The sequence below is a fragment of the Alosa alosa genome, chromosome 14, assembly GCF_017589495.1.
Source record: "Alosa alosa isolate M-15738 ecotype Scorff River chromosome 14, AALO_Geno_1.1, whole genome shotgun sequence".
In the NCBI taxonomy this organism is placed as follows: domain Eukaryota; kingdom Metazoa; phylum Chordata; class Actinopteri; order Clupeiformes; family Clupeidae; genus Alosa; species Alosa alosa.
Genome location: NC_063202.1, coordinates 11,111,453 through 11,131,470, shown reverse-complemented (window position 1 = coordinate 11,131,470; position 20,018 = coordinate 11,111,453). Strand labels below are relative to the sequence as shown.

At 41.3% G+C, this 20,018-nt stretch overlaps 2 protein-coding genes across 5 annotated transcripts; both read left to right on the top strand.

The window, feature by feature from the left end:
- Positions 1-252: 252 nt before the first annotated feature.
- Positions 253-9,432, top strand: prc1b (protein regulator of cytokinesis 1b). Of its 4 annotated transcripts, none has more exons than XR_007195598.1 (15): positions 253-394; positions 980-1,112; positions 1,339-1,461; positions 1,816-2,049; positions 2,464-2,634; positions 2,998-3,147; positions 3,344-3,491; positions 3,668-3,804; positions 3,924-4,019; positions 4,282-4,428; positions 4,584-4,697; positions 4,857-4,967; positions 5,385-5,561; positions 8,127-8,269; positions 8,977-9,432. XR_007195598.1 is itself a non-coding variant. In XM_048262252.1 (15 exons), exons 1-15 carry the CDS (start codon positions 384-386, stop codon positions 8,173-8,175), a joined length of 1,833 nt encoding a protein of 610 aa, XP_048118209.1. In that variant the 5' UTR covers positions 253-383; the 3' UTR covers positions 8,176-8,808. The 4 variants fall into 4 exon arrangements, 3 of the variants coding, with proteins under 3 accessions (XP_048118209.1, XP_048118208.1, XP_048118210.1); XM_048262252.1 differs by lacking the exon at positions 8,977-9,432 and adding an exon at positions 6,096-6,127 and having other exon boundaries at positions 8,127-8,808; XM_048262251.1 differs by lacking the exon at positions 8,977-9,432 and adding an exon at positions 6,093-6,127 and having other exon boundaries at positions 8,127-8,807.
- Positions 9,433-9,536: 104 nt separating this feature from the next.
- si:ch73-314g15.3 (uncharacterized protein LOC368688 homolog) lies at positions 9,537-18,851 on the top strand. Its single transcript, XM_048262277.1, has 12 exons — positions 9,537-9,903; positions 12,711-12,799; positions 12,913-13,031; positions 13,157-13,259; positions 13,539-13,636; positions 14,484-14,633; positions 15,033-15,200; positions 16,073-16,142; positions 16,377-16,455; positions 17,020-17,173; positions 17,306-17,410; positions 18,512-18,851. Exons 1-12 carry the CDS (start codon positions 9,797-9,799, stop codon positions 18,542-18,544), a joined length of 1,275 nt encoding a protein of 424 aa, XP_048118234.1. The 5' UTR covers positions 9,537-9,796; the 3' UTR covers positions 18,545-18,851.
- Positions 18,852-20,018: the final 1,167 nt, after the last annotated feature.

Here is a 20,018-nt window from a genome sequence, read left to right as displayed (position 1 = left end):
TAGTGTTACAAGTAATTTTCCTTAAAATTACAAAAAGCAATCTCTTTCCCAAAAAACTGGGTGGTGCACCTTGGGTGTACAGTACAGTGGTACAGTGTGTGAAACCAGAGAATGTAGACGGGCTCTGGTGAAATGTATCTGAGAAACGGTCGCTGACATTAACATGATCTCTGCGCATGCGTTGTATGACGTAATCGAAAAACTTGGTGACACATCCGCCTACTTAACCAATGAGACCAAAACATTATTTTGATGCATGATTTGAATCGGACGGAGAGCCTGAAGCACATCAGGGACTTTACAGAGAAGAACTTTTAAAACAACTTGTTGTTTGCTTGAAAAAAAAAACGAGTTTTGAAACCGTTCTGGACTGGCGTCTTACGATGAGGAAAAGGTAGGTTAGAATACTTTCACGTCTGAATATGAGACATTGGAAAGATTTGCACTTTGAAGCTTAGAATGCTAACGTTATGTCAGTGTAAGTTAACGTCAACGTTAGCTCTAACGTTAACTTAAGTTACTGGCAAACGTTGTGTCCATGTAAAGACATATGTTGAGGATGTTTCCAGCTTACAACGCTAACATTATCTTACTAATGTTAGACGTACGTTACATATGTCAGTTAAATTCGGACAAAATTATAACGGTTAACATTACATTACAACTTGTATCCTTGTATCCTTGTATTACATAATCAGGCCCCTACCTACAAGTGTAGTTTAACGTTAACTTAACGTTAATGTTGTTTTGCCCGATTAACTTACTCATACATAACGTTAACTGGTTTCTGATGTTTACTTATTGCAACAAACGACATCGGCCATCAGAACATTTGTTTGTAACGTAGCAGTTATTAAAACATGTCTGACATAAATATGACCTAGAAGCTATCTGATTGTGCACCTGTGTGCACAATCTTCAGTTAGCGTTACTGGATGTAACCAACGTTGTGTTTTTGTCACTGTCTATTTTGGGGTAGTGAGGTTCTTGCTGCAGAATCTGTGGCGTGCCTGAATAAGGCACTATGTCATCTGAAAGGTATCTGGGAGGAAATTGGTATCCCAGAGGACCAGCGACTGGAGCGAACAAATGTTGTCAAAAATCATATAAAAGTAAGTTGGATGACTTTATATCTGTATACTTCAGTGCAACAGGTGTAATCAAGTACCTTAAGCCTACTTCTATTAAAAAAACTATTTTGTTTAAAAACGCCGTCAAACGTTCATCATAAGTGCTATAACAGTCGTAATTCATTTTAAGTTTCTGTTATGCTGATATAGAAACCCTGCATCCCATCCTAAAAACTGCCATTTAGTGTTAAATCCTGTTTCTTTGCAGGGGCTGCTGGATATGATGATAGCAGAGGAGGAGAGCCTGAGACAACGATTGATGGATAGCATTGCAACATGCCGCAAAGAACTGCAGAAACTCTGCCAGGAGTTGCAGTTACCTCCTTTTGAGGTAAACGTTCAGTATTGCCATGATCTCCTGAGGATATTGATGATGTACCATGCCTGGATGTTTTAACAATTATAATGGACATTATATGCTTCGGATATTATACATAATGTCTAAAATTGTAAAAAGTGACACATGCACTAAAAACAAAAGGTGTAAGGGAACCCACTAACAAAAACAACAGCAACGCTCAATACACTCAAGGACCTAGTACTGTAGTGTCTTTGAAGGAGAAGTGCAATCAAATCTTCATTTTGTCAAATTCAACAAATTGCTCCCTACGGTTCTCTAGCTGTCTGACCTTTTGTCAGAATCACAGACTCTGCCTTTAATGCATGTTCTGTTTCTGAAATGCAGGAAGATGAGAGCCAGACAATGCTTCATCAGGAGAAGACCATCCGCATGCGGGTGTCTGCGATGGTAGAGGAGAAGAGCCAGCGCATGAGACACCTGAAGGCCCTGACAGACCAGGACCAGGACCTGTGTGACCTGCTCTGCTCGGAGCCGTTCCCCATCGCCCCAGACCGGGTGCCCTCCACCGAACAGCTGGAGAAGTACAAACAGCACATCGCTCAACTGTCTGCAGAGAGGGTGCGTTGACTGTTATTGTTAAAGGCTTTGAATTGCAATTCCACTCCTCAGAGATAATTTAATTGTCAAGAGATGTTAATTGCTCATAGCAGTTTCATACAGCTGTAGAAATCCCTGTGTTTTAGTCCAAAAATGTCAATACTTTGTGAATTCGGTAACACTCTACTTGACAGTATCGACATAAGAGTGACATGACACTGTCATGAACATATGATACCGTCATGACACATGAACCCTGGCCCTAACCCTAATCCTAACCCTGACTTGTTATGACAAAAACCGAATGTCACTTAATAACAGAAGCGTTATGTCATAAATGTTTATGACTTGTTTATGACATTCATGACAGTGTCATATCAGTCTTATGTCGATACTGTAAAGTAAAGTGTAACCGTGAATTCTTCTTTTTTACAGGAAAAGAGGCACAGTGAGTTTGTCGGGCTGAAGAAACAAATAGTTTTCTGCATGGAGGATCTGGATCAACTGCCAGAGACCAGTTTTGAGAAGGATGTGGTTTGTGAAGACGAAGAGGCTTTCTGTCTGTCCAAAGAAAACATCAACTCTCTGAAACTTATGCTTCATCAGGTATGACCCGTTTGTTATTATTTATGATTTCCACGTGCAGTATTGAATACTTGGTATAGTAAAGTTATAATGCTCTACAACATGACTCTTCCTTGCATATTCATGGCACTTTCGCCACTTTCCACCTGAGCCATAGAAATCCACCTTGACATTTAGGGCACAGTGTTGAACTGAATACGATATGAGTGTGGTTGAGCCAGGTATACCTGAAGACCTGCATAATTAGTTAATAAGTTATAATTATACTTAATTAAGGCCATCACACTGGACGGACTTTATATGAGGGTATTCCCACTGGTGAAAGTACAGATGGGATCATATTTTAGCTCTCTGTAAGTTTCTAACCCTGACCACCGCGTGCAGCTTGAGATGCGCAAGGCGGAGAACGAGGCGGTGTGTGTGGCCTACCGGGAGAAGATCCAGCAGCTGTGGGAGAGGCTGCAGACCCCGCAGGAGGAGAGGGATGCCATGTCTGTCCACATGACCCTGTCCAAGAAGAGGAACATGGACGCTGTAAGTCTACTCAGCTTGTCAATCAATCAGAATCGTTGAGTAATGTATTTCAGTGGTTGGCCTGTCCAGGTAGTTGCCTGATTTTTTTCAAATGTCTTCAATTTTCTAGTGCAATAATCGGGCTGTCTTACATTTGAAATTGAAAAGATTTTTCAGATGAGGTAACAATGCTTAAATGTTGTTGTAATGTTGGCAGTTGCAAGAAGAGTTGGTCCGTATGGAGGCACTGAAACGAAAAAATATCTGTAGCGTCGTAACATCCATCCGTGAGGAGATAGCCATCCTCTGGGACAAGTGCTTCTACAGCATGGAGCAACGGCAGACGTTTGGGGCCTACTACGATGGTAAAGCAGAATGCTCATATTTATATTGGTCAAAAGATCATTTGGGAAAGAGAAGTGAGCTCACTCTGTTAACTTACATTTTGTGATAGCACTTAGAAAGTGACTTTCCACAGCTGCCAGTCACTGTGTGCCTTGTCTTGTCCTATGTCTAAGCTGTGCTCATCTTCTCTTTGCAGATGACTTCACTGAGGAGCTGCTAAGTTGTCATGACGCAGAGATAGTACTTCTGAGACAGCACTACGAGAGCCACAAGGAGCTATTTGAGGGCACTTACAGATGGGAAGAGAGCTGGAGACTTTTCTTAGATTTAGAGGTTAGATAAATGATTTCTCATTTGTTGTGCTTTGTATTCTTTTGAATTCCTCGTGTTCATTTTCCACAGCTCTATTTTATGCCATGGGTAAAAGTGTTTTTATTGTTCTGTACCGATAGAAAAAAGCAACTGATCCCTCACGGTTCACCAATCGTGGAGGAAACCTGTTGAAGGAGGAGAAACAGCGCTCTGATTTACACAAGAGTCTTCCCAAGGTAGAGATCTGATTGCATGCCTTAAATAAGTCAATGACCCTGTTGATAAGTATGCAAATTTATATTGACACATCCATTCTTTTTAACCAAATCAATCAAGTCTCTGGCTTTATTAAATAGAAAAGTGACATTCAGCTGCCTGCTTATCAAGTGTAGGAGTCTTCAAACAAGTGTCATTAGAACTTTGTGTGTGTGTGTGTGCGCGTGTGTGTGTGCGCGTGTGTGTGTGTGTGCGTGCGCGTCCGCGTCCATGTCCATCCAGCTGGAGAAGAAGCTGAAGGCCCAGATTGACCAGTGGGAGCAAGAGCAGGGTCGTGAGTTCCTGGTCAAAGGCCAGAAGTTCATGCAGTACGTGTCTGAACAGTGGGAGCTCTACAGGCTGGACAAGGAGAAGGAGAAACAAGAGAGGGTAGGTGTGTGTGTGTGTGCGTGCATGTCTGAGCTTCTGTGTTTGTGATTTCGCAGATCAGACACTTGTTTGTCTTCCTGTGTGTGTTTACTAATCTCCGTTGTTTGTTTGTCTCCCTGTGTGTGTGTGTTTACTAATCTCCGTTGACTTCACAGCATCTAAAGAAGAGCAAGCAGATAGAGGAGGACATGTTGTACGGTACCTCTGTCCGGTCGCCGTGCAAACGCAGGTTCCTGGGGTCAACCGCCACCCCTGGCAAAGCACGCAAGGTAACCACAACTAGGGATCTACATTCTTAATGGATGGGTTTGGGATCTTTTTTAAACTAGACTAAAAAACTTTACCACTTGGCTTTGGCAGATGGTTTTGGGTGAAGGCAGTACTAATCAGGGTTTTGTTTTGGTGTGTGTTTTTGTGTGTGCGTTCAGCTTAATGCAACGTCCACTCTGTCTGCTGGTACATCAAACAGCACCCGCTCCGTTTTCGGGGGCACAGTCTGCCACTCCCCTGTGTCTCGGCCTCCCATGTCTGTCAGCAAGGTCAGCACACACTCACTCACTCACACTCACTCACACACACACACACACACACACACACACACACACACACAATACATACTCAGCATTGCAGGCACAGGAATGGGTCTTTGGTGCTTCTGGAATGAACGTTTTGAAGTTGTACACTTAACATTTCATTGCAGAGGTGGTTTTAATATTAACCTCTAATCCAATTTTCTTGAATTTCCCCTTGGGGATCAATAAAGTATCTATCCTATCTATCTATCTAAATCTTGACTTTAATACACATTATTATTCATCGATAATGACTTAATGAAGTGTTGAAAAAAAATGTTGTTTAATTTTCTAAAGCAGTGAAGCACTTTAAAAGTGTGTTTCCACTCGTGATCCCAAGTTGATTTGCTCTTCCTTCTCTCCTTGTTGGCTGTGCTGGAGCAGGTTAATGCCCCGCGGACCCCAGTCAGAGGCAAAGTCCCGCGTGGGGCCCTGATGGAGCGCAACAAGGAGAACCTGTGCCCTGCCCCAGCCGTCAGTGGTGCGTTGCTGGGCAAGCCAGTTAGCCCTCAGCCTAACGCCAGCATTAATTCTGTCGCCAGCACCTATTCTGAGTTTGCGGTAATTGGTCATTCTTTTCCCTCTGTAATCATATGGCTTCTTTCCTCTTATTTGTGTTTCCTTGTTTGTCTTCAGATATCAGATCTGTTCCATGCAGCAACACATTGCCTCACCTGAGGAACGTTGAAATTCTTTGAACAGAGGCCAACATTTGCAGCGAGCATGTCTTCTTTGAACAGTTAGATTTGAATGATTTTGTGTAAACATTCTATTTCAATTGTATCCCTTCGTCCAGTGCCCCTGCATGTTTGCACAGAACTACCTCCTCAGACTGTTTGGGAGTGTACAAAGAAACCGAAGAAAACTGTTCGTTGGCAAACGTTCACCTATGTTTGCAAATTTGAACGCACCTCTGGTCTGATGTAATGTAGAAAACTAATATAGGCATTGAATGCGGACCATTCAATGTGTGTAAGTGCGATTAGCAAGATAAAAAGTCAGGTTCATTGGTCCTTCTTTTTTCGTACTCGTGCAGAGAGCTGTGAGGGGAGTGCGTTGTCTTAAACACATTTTTTACTCTATTTGTTGTAGAAGGAATGGAACAGCGGTGAGTCCGGCAAATCCAGGTTTGTTGGACTTTAGAATATAGATTAAAAAATGCATAATGTTAATGATAAAATAATGCATAATGTTATCCACATTTTGACTCACTTAGTCTCATATGTAGACTTGATACTCAACATATGTTACGGCCGGACAAAAATATCAAAACTGCTGGCAATATAGTTACTGTGTTCTAATTAGCTCAGAGTAAAAGGTGAACCTCTATGCACTATGATTTCATTCTCCCAGCAAAATGAAGTCCCATGGTCCCATCTTTTTTGATGGTTTTATGACTCGCTCTTAATGAAGAGCTCTTAGTCGCTAAACCACATACCTGGAATACCCTCTAGATCAGTGTTTCTCAAAGTGTGGTCCGCAAGCTATCCCAAGTGGTCCGCGGGCAGACGTGGTAAAATATAATATAGATGAGTTGTTTGCAATATTGAACCAACTTGTAAATCCAAACAGTTCTGCAACACTGTGTAAGCTACGCCAGTTTAAATCATACGAGTCCTCTGACACACTAAGCAAGGTGCCAAGACAATAAGCAAGGTTGTTCAGTGATTTGTCTATTGTGTAATATACTGTTGAAGTAGGTCTACTGTTTTTTATTTTTTAGCTAGGTGGTCCGTGAGGTTTCTATTTATTGGTTAAGTGGTCCTTGGTCTGAAAAAGTTTGAGAAACACTGCTCTAGATCATTACCTTCTCACTAAGAAGTTCTCTGTCCATGCTGTTTTCCCAGTCATTTGTCTTGACGTTGACAGGGGGACCGGGTGTGTATGCTTTATGTTCAGATGTTCAGGGTGTGTATGCGTTATGTTCAGATGTTCAGGGTGTGTATGCTGTTCAGGGTGTGTAAGCGTTATGTTCAGATGTTCAGGGTGTGTATGCTGTTCAGGGTGTGTATGCTGTTCAGGGTGTGTATGCGTTATGTTCAGATGTTCAGGGTGTGTATGCTGTTCAGGGTGTGTATGCTGTTCAGGGTGTGTATGCGTTATGTTCAGATGTTCAGGGTGTGTATGCTGTTCAGGGTGTGTATGCTGTTCAGGGTGTGTATGCGTTATGTTCAGATGTTCAGGGTGTGTATGCTGTTCAGGGTGTGTATGCGTTATGTTCAGATGTTCAGGGTGTGTATGCTGTTCAGGGTGTGTATGCGTTATGTTCAGATGTTCAGGGTGTGTATGCTGTTCAGGGTGTGTATGCGTTATGTTCAGATGTTCAGGGTGTGTATGCGTTATGTTCAGGGTGTGTATGCTGTTCAGGGTGTGTATGCGTTATGTTCAGGGTGTGTATGCGTTATGTTCAGGGTGTGTATGCGTTATGTTCAGAGAGGCTGTGTGTTGCTGTTCTCTTCCACCTCCTTTCTCTGTGAATCACCTTTCTGTGGGCTGAACCTGTAGATGACTAACCTGTGTTGATCGCTTTTGTGATGTGTTTGATCTAACTCCTCCGTTTATGATCCCTCTCTGACTCTTATGAATACTGGTTACTAAGTCACATATGAGGCTGCACTTACTCCATTTTAATGGGTCATTGCAGTTTAACACGTCATTAGCAGTAATACTGAGTACATGGCTATTAAGTTAATCCTTTCCTAGCCATGGAGGCTAAAAGGGCTGGTGCTTACGTCTGGTTCATGTGGTGCTAAGTGGATGAGAGTTGTACACTGCCCACTACATGTGGCGGCAGTCCATCACACACAACCCCCACCTGGTGCCCATTTTACAGCTGGGTGGACTGAGAAACTGCAGATGAAGGGCCTTGTTCAAGGGAATGACCTACAACATAAAGTGATTTACATGGTTATACTAGTGTATATTTTGTTTGGACTTGTTGGGTCTGAGATTGCAGTTAATTTCTTCACCTATAAAGTCACAAGCGGTGTCTCACAATGTAAAAGTATAATGTTCAGATTACATTCAATTCTCAGACATTATATTACAGCTTCTTTGGTAGAAACATGTCTGTACATCACTGTTTCGCATATTATTTCAGGAAACATTTTGCTTCATGTTTTACAGCGAGACCTCTCGAAAATGTCCAAGTCCAAGTGTGTGGCCGAGATTTTAAACTCAACCGTCACTCACCTTTAACCTTTAACCCATGACCTTTTGAGGAAGGAAAGAAAATGAAGAGAAGATGGGGAAAAATGCCATGCAGAGGAGTGAGTGAAGCATTTTGATTTGAATCACCGCTCATTCCAAATAAATAAGCATTATGTACATATACCGGTATAAAGGTAATATATTAAAATATTAGGCCTGCTTGCTTTGTCACTAATTAAACACTGTATTAAGGCTAAGGCCAGAGCTATTCTGGTTAGAATGAAAACATGGTAGTACACTAAAAAGTATTAATAATACATTTTAACAAGCTAGCATTCTATCCCTTTTAATCTAGACTATTGCGAAGGGCTTTCTTATTTATCCAAGTTAAGTCAGTGCATTTGTAGAAGGATGCACATCATGAGTATTTTGCACATTGTTACTTTGGATTACATATTTAGTTTGTTCTCCCTCCATGACACTTTGTTTTATTTAAAACTATATATTATGTATGTGTTTGGGTCAAAACATGTCTTGTTTTAAGTAGTATGGTTTCCGTTATTCAAGAAAACTGGTTACATTTTTGTCTGTTCATTTTTCAACATGGAAAATATTTTATATTCGTTTTTATCTGTCCTGCTTTGTTAAATGAATGTTTGTTTTTCTTTGATCTGATCAAAGTGTCTTCTATTCATGTATTATAAATGTATGTAATTTTATGTAAATTTAGAACAATTCCTTTTTATAGCAAAAAAATAAATAAATGAATGCACTTGAAATCATATAAATCTGGTGTTGGCCCTTCATTTCTTGCTCTTTTTTTCAGATTTTGGTCGGTCTTGTCGATTACCCTTGCTCAAAGTATGGCGTGAGGTGCTTGTGAAAGACGGATATGGCCCAGAATACTTTAAAGGACATGTCACACCCTGACAATGGACTGTTTAAAACACTGAGGCAGATGTCTGTCTCAATCAGTCTCTGTCTGTCTCAATCAGGCAGATGTCTGTTCCTACAGGGCTAAAACCAAAAGATTGAGGAGTTTCTTTCCTCAAGCCATCTGCACCCTTAACACACATAAAACTCTATGGACTTGTCATACTGCACTTACATACACTGTCGTTTTACCCCTATCTTTCTCAATATATTAAATTCTTCTAAATCTTTTTCTTCATCCTTATAAATAGACACCTATGCACACGAAAGCTAAGCAGCTACATGCTTTTCACTACAGTACATGTTTTACAACAGTATCTGTGACAAATAAAAATACTTGAATCCTTGATATGCAGCTTTTAAGTGACGACAACTGCAAATTGCCAAGTTCACATTAAAAGTTTTGTTCCCACTTAAAAAAAAAGTTCACGAGGACTTTTCCGCTGGGAAAATGTTTCCCCCCATTATTCACAGAACGCAAACGCACCACAGGAGTCGACTGCACGTGATTATCTTCCACAACAACAGATGGCAGCATGCATCCTATTTTGCCTCAGCGCGTTAGATAACTCAGGAAAGAGAAAGACAGATGTAAACGCAAACATCAGCTACCAACGTGTTCATGGCAATGTATTAGTACTACTGACGTGTTCTTGTTTACAGTAAGTTGTTGTCTTCTGTATACCTCTGGAAGGCCTAGTCTGATTCCATGCATGGAGCATTTCGAGGAGGACTTAGTGGAGGCACTGAAGGAAATAGTGAGAGACGGGAACTGGCAGTGTGTAGGGGACAAGTATAATTTCCAGGCGCCATGTACCAAGTAAGTTACTCGCTGAAGTGGCATCCTCGTCAGTCACATTCCACAATGTTTCTGTATGCTCTGTAATAGTTTATAGTATTACAGACTTGACGTCCGCAAAACGGATGCTGATGAATTACAATTCTGTCACACAAACATACGGGTGTTTGTGGGCAGCATCGCCATAGAGATCACAGGAGCTGGCTCAAGGGTTATAAAAGTATTTTGTCGTGTTTAATTATATAATGAAAACACATTTTGTATAGCTATCCATCATGTGTGTTCACTTCTGGCTCCTGCTATCAATTTGTTATAACGAGCTATTTGACGTCTTTAGAACACCAAACATATCGGAGGTGTCAAATGTTGCTCCAGTCTAGATTTTTTTTTTTTTGCAATTTAATTTTTTTTATTTGCAAATATGACAAACAATAGCTCATATGGTACAGCTTACAGAAAACAAATAAGGTCAGACATTGAAGTAACAGTTCAGTCAAAGCATAAATTATCCTGGTCACAAGGAATGTGAAAATGAAAAACAAAACATGTTCAGACTAAGCAGACAAAAGCACAGTAGTATTAAGTGAAACAATCAAACAAAATATCAGCAAATTAAATAAATATGGCATGAAAATCCAGTTATAATCTCACAATCAGGCTACTAGTTGGAAGTCAGGTGGGCCATAAAGTAGTCCCAAATCCCCAATGTCCCCGGTTCTTTGCCCCTTATCCTGGCCAACATAACCTCATATGATGCTGTCTCACTCATGAGGAGTTTCCACTCCTGCATTGTTGGGTTTATGGGTGATTTCCAATGTCTCAATATAATTCTGGCAGCAGAGGCTATCCCAACCATCACAACTGAATATGCACTTTTTGTCAGGGTTGGCGTTTCTGTTTTATCTCCCAAAAGGCACAATCTTGGAGATATTGGCAAGGTTACCCCTGCCCACGTCCCCAAGAACTCCAGTATGTTATGCCAAAAAGGTTTTACCATAGCGCATTCCCATATGAGATGCAAAAGGTTTTACCATAGCGCATTCCCATATGAGATGCAAAATGGTTTTACCATAGCGCATTCCCATATGAGATGCAAAAAGGTTTTACCATAGCGCATTCCCATATGAGATGCAAAAAGGTTTTACCATAGCGCATTCCCATAGAGCATTCCCATAGAGCATTCCCATAGCGCATTCCCATAGCGCATTCCCATAGAGCATTCCCATAGCGCATTCCCATAGAGCATTCCCATAGAGCATTCCCATAGAGCATTCCCATAGCGCATTCCCATAGCGCATTCCCATAGAGCATTCCCATAGAGCATTCCCATAGCGCATTCCCATAGCGCATTCCCATAGAGCATTCCCATAGAGCATTCCCATAGAGCATTCCCATATGAGATGCAAAACGGTCCCCATCTCAGTTTTACATTTCCAGCATGTGTTGGTACTTATTAGTCCTATTTTGAAAAGCCTATTTGGCGTCCAGTAGTACCGGTGCAACATTTTATATTGAATAAATTTCCCTCTAGCTTCCTTAATATATTTACCATTCTTAGCTAAAATCTGTTTCCATGTATCCATGTCAATTGTGCACTTAAGGTCTCTCTGCCAAATTATTCTCAAGTTGTCACATATGCTACTGGTTAAATAAATTGAGTTTTTATAAAATGTTGACGCCTTATGGTTAAACGGGTTGTCAAGATAGTCAACAATTGGGTTATTTACTTCACCTGACTGAAACTTTTTCATCACACAATGTCTGATTTGTAAGTATTTCCAAAAGTCTCCTGTCTCTTCCAATTTGTACTTATGGACTAATTCAGTGAATGACATAAATATACCATCTTTATAAAGGTCACTAATTGTATTTATTCCACTGTCTAGCCACCTTCTCCAAAACACTTTCTGCTTCCCTATTTGTACTTCTGGATTGAACCAAAGTGAGGCATAAGTCTGTTTGTAATGTGAGAGTTTGTGCATTTTATGAACCTTTGCCCAGACCTCACAAGAGTGCTTAACAATGGGATTGATCTCCTTTACTTTATCCTTCCAATGTTAAGATATCACATTTATAGGATGAAATGGTGTAGCAAGAGTCTTCTCTATAGTGGCCCACTCTAAGCCTGACCCCGTTCCTCTCCAATGGTTGGCAATCTTAGCCATTTCAAATGACAGACTATACAGTCTAACATCAGGCAGGCCGAGCCCTCCTTTATCTTTGGGCGCACACATTTTACTCATTTTAAATCTGGGCTTCCTCCCTGCCCAGAGAAAGTCCCTTATGTGATTATCATATTGTTTAAAAATGTGATCAGATGTGTTAAGTGGCAACATCATAGATATGTAGTTAAATTGTGGCGCTATTACCATTTTAATAACATTAACTTTACCCCACAGACTAAGATTTAATTTTCCCCATTTTCCTAGATTTGTTCAGTCTAGATTTTTTGACGTTAATGTGATGTATGATGTATTTCTATTGTCTATCCAAAGTAAAGTGCCTGTTCGAAGTTAACTGATGGTCAAATCAATCACAATGACCATGACCATCAAACTTTAATTAATTTTTTCTGTTAGTCTGACATTTCCCAAGTTGCCAATCTTGTGTATGAAATACACACACACAATCCCTTACTTTCAATGTAAACCTTTTTGTTGTAAAATCTGGCAACCCCAACCCCAAAAAAAAAAAAAAAAAAAACCTCTCGTTTTCTGATATTTTGTATGCACAAATCCGATATTGTTTGCACCTCCAAGTGGTCTGTGACATAAGTATGTGTGAAAGAATATGATGGGCTACACCAAACACTGATATTGTTTTCATAGGTTATATTCAGAGGACGGCGAGCATTTGGTGTTAGTGCACACCGAAGATGACAAATTCTGGGCAATGGATTCGTCTTGTCCTCACGAGGGTAAGCCAGTGATGAACCCTAATTGATTGACTCCACCGATACTGATGCTGTAGTAGCACTCTTGTGAGCTTGACTACTTTGTGTCAATCTCCTCTCTGCCGTCGTTCCTGCAGGGGGTCCATTGGAACTTGGTGACATTGAGGACCTTGGCGACGGTAGAATGGCACTGATCTGCCCGTGGCATCAGTTTGACTTTTGCCTGGACACAGGAGCCTCCTCTACTGGGCTGCAGGTATCACTCCAGTCATACGCTTACACATGGTGACATGCTCACTGCTCATGTGCCAAATATTTTAAGAGTCAAAAACTGAACTGTGTCTCAGATAAGTTATTATGAGTGTATGTTTATCAATACAGAATCAAGTTTACAACGTGAGAGTGGTGCAAGGGAAAGTGTATGTCAACTCACAGAATGAGTTGTCTCTGAGCCCTTTTCCTGAAGCCAACAGCATAGTTGTAGGTAAGAAGCACTCAATGGATATCTAATAAAAAAAACTGTCAAAGTTCCTAAATTGATGAACCCTCTTAATATCCGATGCAAGATGGTGAAGCTTGGTTGAAGATTAGTCTTGGAGTTATTTTGTATTATTCAGGTGATGCAAATATTCACATCATGTCCTGATTGAGAAACTCATTTCATTAACAGTTTCTTACACACCGGTACTCTGAATGTATTTTTTTCATTCGTTGTGTGATGTGTTAGAGACCGCCTTCTAATGATATTCAATTGTTGTTTTAGACCAATTATACATTGCAAATGGTAACAAACAGTCTTCAGAGAATAGCCTTTGTTACTGGGCCACAAAGATCCTGTGTACGCCTGATCCAGAGGAGAAGGTAAGGGGTGCTCACCCATAGTCTTGAGTCAAGTCAAGTCAGTTTTATTTGTATAGCTCATTTAACATGCATAGAGTGCAACCCAAAGCGCTCCACATACAAGACATTGACACATAACAAAAGACAAAAGATGCCAGACGGAGTGGCGGAGTCGGCAGCGTAGGCAGCCGTGGCCTACTGGTTAGCGCTTCGGACTTGTAACCGAAGGGTTGCCAGTTCGAACCCCTCACTGCTCCCCGAGCACCGCTGTAGCAGGTAGTTCACTGCGCCGGGATTAGTGTGTGCTTCACCTCACTGTGTTCACTGTGTGCTGAGTGTGTTTCACTAATTCACGGATTGGGATAAATGCAGAGACCAAATTTCCCTCACAGGATCAAAAGAGTATATATACTTATACATACTTATAAGACAGACAACAAGCAAAATTAACAAATAATAAAATGAATATATAATAAAAATGTAAGGTAGCTCACAAGAGTGCTGCTACAGCATCAGTATCGGTGGAGTCAATCCTCTGAATATAACCTATGAAAATAATATCAGTGATTGGTGTAGCCCATCATATTCTTTCACACATACTTATGTCACAGACCACTTGGAGGTGCAAACAATATCGGATTTGTGCATACAAAATATCAGAAAACGGGAGTTTTTTTATTTTTGGGGTGGGTGTTGGGTTTCCAGATTTTACGACAAAAAGGTTTACATTAAAAAGTAAGTGATTGTGTATGTGTAAAAGTTGGTGTATCCTGTCATGAGAAATCTGAGATGATATCTAACAGTGTCAAAGTGAGGGGATGTTAAATAGGTTTGTGTGACTTGATGCTGTGTGTCTGTTGCCATGGAGGTGACCTTGACCCTGGAGGTGCAGAGGAAGTGGAACTCAGGGGAGATCCCAGATGTGGGCGGCGCCACACCTCCAGCCCAACCCAGCAGGAAGGAGAACCTGACGGTGCTAGAGCCTGGCAAGATCAAACGGGGCAAAGGAGGAACCCTGGTGAGCTTTAGTTCACTTTATGAGCACACGTTACCATGACGCATAACATTTTACATACAAAGAAAATATGTCTATTTGCCTTATCCATGCATTTAAATGTTAAAATAGTCATGTTGGTAATCACTGGTCATGCTGGGTTGTAACAACAGTGCTGTTCCATATAAACTGTCTCATCAAAAGTCTGATGATTTGCATTGAGGATTGCAATATACTGTAGAACTTGTATTGAAAATGTATTGAAGTACTGTAAGTACCACATACAGCGCCCTCCACATTTATTGGCACAGAAGCTGTGAGACTGCTGACACATATGTCTCCTCACCTCTGTGTGTGTGTGTGTGTGTGTGTGTGTGTGTGTGTGTGTGTGTGTGTGTGTGTGTGTGTGTGTGTCGGATACAGGCCAGCCGAGTGGCCCTTCTGCACTCTCTAGCGAACATCGAGCAGTGGGCCATCGACCTGTCCTGGGACGTCATCGCACGCTTCTCCGACACCAGGCTGACCACAGGGGCGGCGCTGCCTCGCCAGTTCTTCAGTGACTTTGTCAAAGTGGCCGGCGATGAGGCAAAGGTATGTGTGATGTAAACAATTTTGTAAAAGTTAATTTTTAAATGAAATATAGAAGACAGAAAGTATGTTGATGGTTTTGCAGTAACCACATCAAAACAGCTTGAGTAAGGTACTGAAGACATGGCCATACCTGTCAACATTTAGCTTTCCAAAAACGGGAGATTTTTTTTGGGGGGTGGGGTGTCAGTGTTTATACCGGATCTGTGTTTGCATATTTAATACGTTTCATACACGTGTTTCAACACTGCATTTCGGTCGTTGCTTTTACCTTACCATTACCTTACGCATGCCAGTTATGTATCCACCAGCTGCCTGCCTGCAGCCTACTTCCAAAACTCCAAAGCTGCTTGCTGTCAGATTTGGTTCCGAGTTCAGTATATCAACAACACTCAATAACAGTTTATGTGATGTGTTAATCAATTAAATTCCCAACAATTTCACAACAGCTAGTTCTGGAGTAGGCCATTCAACTAGCCCGCTTGCTTACGACGAGACTCAGGCTGCGCAGTCGGCACCCGCTTCCTTATTTGGGTTTTGGGTTGCCAGGTTTTAGCCTATGATAAAACGGTTGAAATTGAAACTAAGTGATCGTGTATGTGTAGGGTGTATTTCATACACAATCTGGCAACCTGAATGGATAAATGATTTTTAAAATCAACTATTAAAGTTTGATGGCCATGCAAATTACGGGAGTTTTCCGGGAGAAATAACAAAATGGGAGGGTGCTGGGAGATGACCTTGAAATACGGGTGAAACCCGGAAAAAACGGGAGTGTTGACAGGTATGGACATGGTTGTCCTCTATTCGCTTCACTTGGTAATATGGTTGGTATTCCAGTATCCTGTCAAAAGCATTTCATGTTTCGCCCACAGCACTACCACCTGCTAGAGAAGCGCATCACAGAACTTGGCAGTTACTTTGGAGCCCTGCCTGTGCATAACGGTTTGAATTTATTTTATATGTGTGGTATGACTACATATCCCAAAAATACTATCATGAATTATATCCATAATGTGATGATTGTTATTTGCATCTATGGGAATAATTTCTACAATGTTTGGCCTCCCAAGTGGCTAGAGGAGATCATCAACATGACTAAATCAGTTCTGAAAGAGCTGTTTATATCTGCACATGTGTACTGGGTAGATATATCATGTGCTGCATGTGTGTCCACAGGACTGTGGCAGTCTGCATCAGACACGGCTCATGATCTTCTGGCCAGACTGGCCATCGTTCACATGGTACATGAAGCCAGGCAAGTCCCTCCTCCCCTGTTATCCTTGAGTTTGCTTTAAACATGGGCCAGTTATTGGTCAGGTATTAACAAGCCAATATGGACAAATTTCTTTTCTCATATCAGCTATAACCCCCCCGCCCAAATACAAAACCACAGTATTACCGGCAGTTACTTGCTGCTACAACAGGAAAGGGATGTGAATTTGGTTACATATTGTGAAGCCATGTAGTTTTACAATTGTAATAGAAAATACTTCAAAAATGTGCCATGAAAGGCAATATTCTGACAGACTTCTGGAAAATCCCTACTGACAGTCCAGAGTTATCTTTGTGAATGAATGGTGTTGGCGTTGCTGTTACATACCGTGTCAAATGTGTCAGATAAGGCTGTTGCTGCACCGTCTCAGATTTTGTTCAAACCTTGTCATCAGTGGGTCCTAAAATCAAGGCCTGTGAAATATTTCTGTGCAAATCTTCTGTCTTCATGTTGCAAAGTATGTAATGAGGACGGGGTGTCTGTGTGACCCTCTGGTCTCTCCGTAGAGGTCTTGACGTGTGTGTCGGCCCTCTGCTCTCTCCGTAGAGGTCTTGACGTGCACCCTCAGACGCTGTCTCGCTTCGCCGCCCAGGGTGACGCCAAATCCGTGGAGGCGCTGGAGGTCATCTACTCCGACGAGATCACCCACGTGGCGGCGGGTTTGCGCTGGTTCACCTACGTGTGTGGCGAGGAGGGCAGGGTGAGAAACTGACAGATAGTGGCGGCACCCTTGTGCTGGGGTTTGGTTGTGTGTGTGTGTGTGTGTGTGTGTGTGTGTGTGTGTGTGTGAGCGTGAGCTGCCACTGCCACTGACTAATGCGTTCCTCCTCAGGAGTGTGTGCCCACGTTTCATGAGCTGGTGAAGTTGCACTTTAAAGGTTACCTGAAGCCCCCATTTAACACAGAGGGGAGGAAAACCGCAGGGATGACAGAGGAGGTATTGTCATGCTGGTCATTTTCTTCTTCTTCTGTGTCTGTTCGACCAGCATGTGTTGTTTTCATGACACAGCTCTACCTTCATGTTTTGACTTCATGACTTCTACAGTTATTCACAGCATTTAAATCAATCTTACAAATTCTAATGCAAGCATTCAGTTAAATTTTAGAAGTCACAAACCTAAATAAATGTTTATTACAGTGCATGAAAATGCACTGTTCTGTTATCCGAAGTCGTCTTCTTCTTCTTCTTCTTCTTCTTCAATTTCTGCGTCTAATTCAGCTTTAACCGTTTAACGTAGAAACTTCGTTCAAACTTTGTAACGTAGGTCTTGAAAAGGACAAGTGGGGAATGTATTTTTCACTTTTGTAAACTTTTTAAGATATTAATAAAAAACAAGCTTATTTTTCCCCATAGACTTAACATGGGCTGATGACATCACAATGGGCTAATTAACTTGATTTGCACCTGTATCAACTTCCAGCTGCTCACTACTAGGACCCATCAAAGGGCCAGTTAAACTGATTGCACCTGTATCAACTGCTTTCTGCTTAACTAGGCCAACTCTCTCTGTGTCTCCATTCTACAAGGATATAAGGCACATTCCATCCAACTTTCTATCCATTCATCCTCTTCAAACCATTCACTCATCCACCCATTAAACAATCTGCCTGTCAACATCCATTCAACTTTCTGTCTATCAACATCCATTACACTATCTAAATTCAACTTTTAAACTATATACTGTGTCTCAGGCTTTAAGCATACAATCTGGCTCTCTTAAGACTACAGATTATGTTCCTATTTCCTCTGCCCACAACTGTTTCAAAATAAATGTCCTCACTACAATAATTCACTATTAAATAATTTAACTATTTAAACTACTCAACTATTTAACTGTTTAGACATTTCAACTGTTAGTTGTTATCAACTATGACTCCTGCCAACTGTTTCCAAATAAAAGTTTGTTTTGCATTTTATGTTAATATACAGTATGTTTATATTTTCATGCACTGGTAATTTCCTCGAAATTACATTTTCTAGTTTGTTTTGTTTTTTTAACATGTCCTAACCCTCTTGTTGCTCATGTTCTTCTACCAGTGGTATGTTCCTTTGGTGAAACCCTCCAGCTGACTGAAGGAAAATGCACACCCTTGCGCTACAGGTGGCAGTATGAAGATAATGACTGGGGCCTGACATAGACAGGGGACCATTAAGAGACTGGTATTACCAGCCACAGCGAAGGCAATAGGAGAGGGAACAGGCAGAGAATGGAAGATCGGAATCACCTTACTACAAAAAATAAGAGGACATAAGAAATGCTAGTCTTTCTTGCTGTGTGGGACCTGAGAGAGAGGTTAAACATGTATTTATTTATGTATATGCCATGTCATTTTAGAATGTTTTCAGAATGCTTCATATTAAACATGAGGAAATTACATTTGAATTTGTAATTTGTTACTTTATTGAGTTAATTCATTGTGTTCAATATGATGGCAACTCGGTTGGTTGGATGGCCATCATTACCTACAAGAAGAGAGCAACATTGCATGATTTTTATTTATAAAGCTTTACTTGGTATGTTACCTCAATATTTGACTAGTTTGGGTTCCGTTAGATCTTGCAATCTGCGCACTCGTTCACAAAATGTCCTAACCTTGACTGTCCCTCATGTTAGAACGGAATTAGGAAAAACAGCTTTTGAATTTTATGCTGCCAAAAAATTGAATGATTTACAACATGCGCTGAAATTGGAAACTTTGGTTTCCTTGGAATGTTTTAGAAACCTTATTACCGGTGTTGTGCAGACTGTTTGTATGGTTGAACTATGATTGTTGTTTTATATCGTTGTTGTATATTGTGTATGTAATCAGGGCATCATTGGAAAAGAGAGCTTGCTCTCAACTGACCCCCCTGAATAAATAAAGGTGAAGAACTCCTCGTGGGCCACTAAATAGGTGGAGGAAAGGTTAACTTCACCACTCGTCAGTTTGTTTGTGCTGACCAAATATGACATTGTCATGTCTGCCTGCAGATGCTGCTATTTCATTATCCAGATTCAAAGTTTTCTGTCAGGTCTCACTTTAGTTCAGCGTTTCTCAAACTGGGTCGCGGAGACCTGCCAGGTGGGGCGCAGAACTGACGTGAAAAACAGGAGTTTTTTTTTTTTTTTTTTTATTTTTTTTATCTGTAGCCTGGGCCCAGGTAGCACCCGATGCGCAATGGGCGCACTGTGTTATTCACAGGGAAGCGCTCGATCGTGTTAAGGCAGCTTAGTTAGTCCCGACCTACATGAGATTTTGAACGTTGTTGTGAGAGTCGCTTAAAAGCACGTCAATTCTCCGCACTTTGCGAAGAGATGGTAGCTGACCAAAAGGCTGTACTGTTTCACAGCGAGGCAAGGTGGCTTTCCCGAGGTAAAGTCTGTCGCGCGTGTTTGAGCTCCGAGTCGCCTCTTTTTGGAGGAAGAGCGCATGTTCGAATCTGCAAGCACGTTCACTAATGAACATTTCTTGACGAAGCTGGCATATCTTAGCGATACATTTGAGTTAAATGTACAGTTACAAGGCAAAGACAAGCACCTACCTCACCTAGCAAATAAAATTAC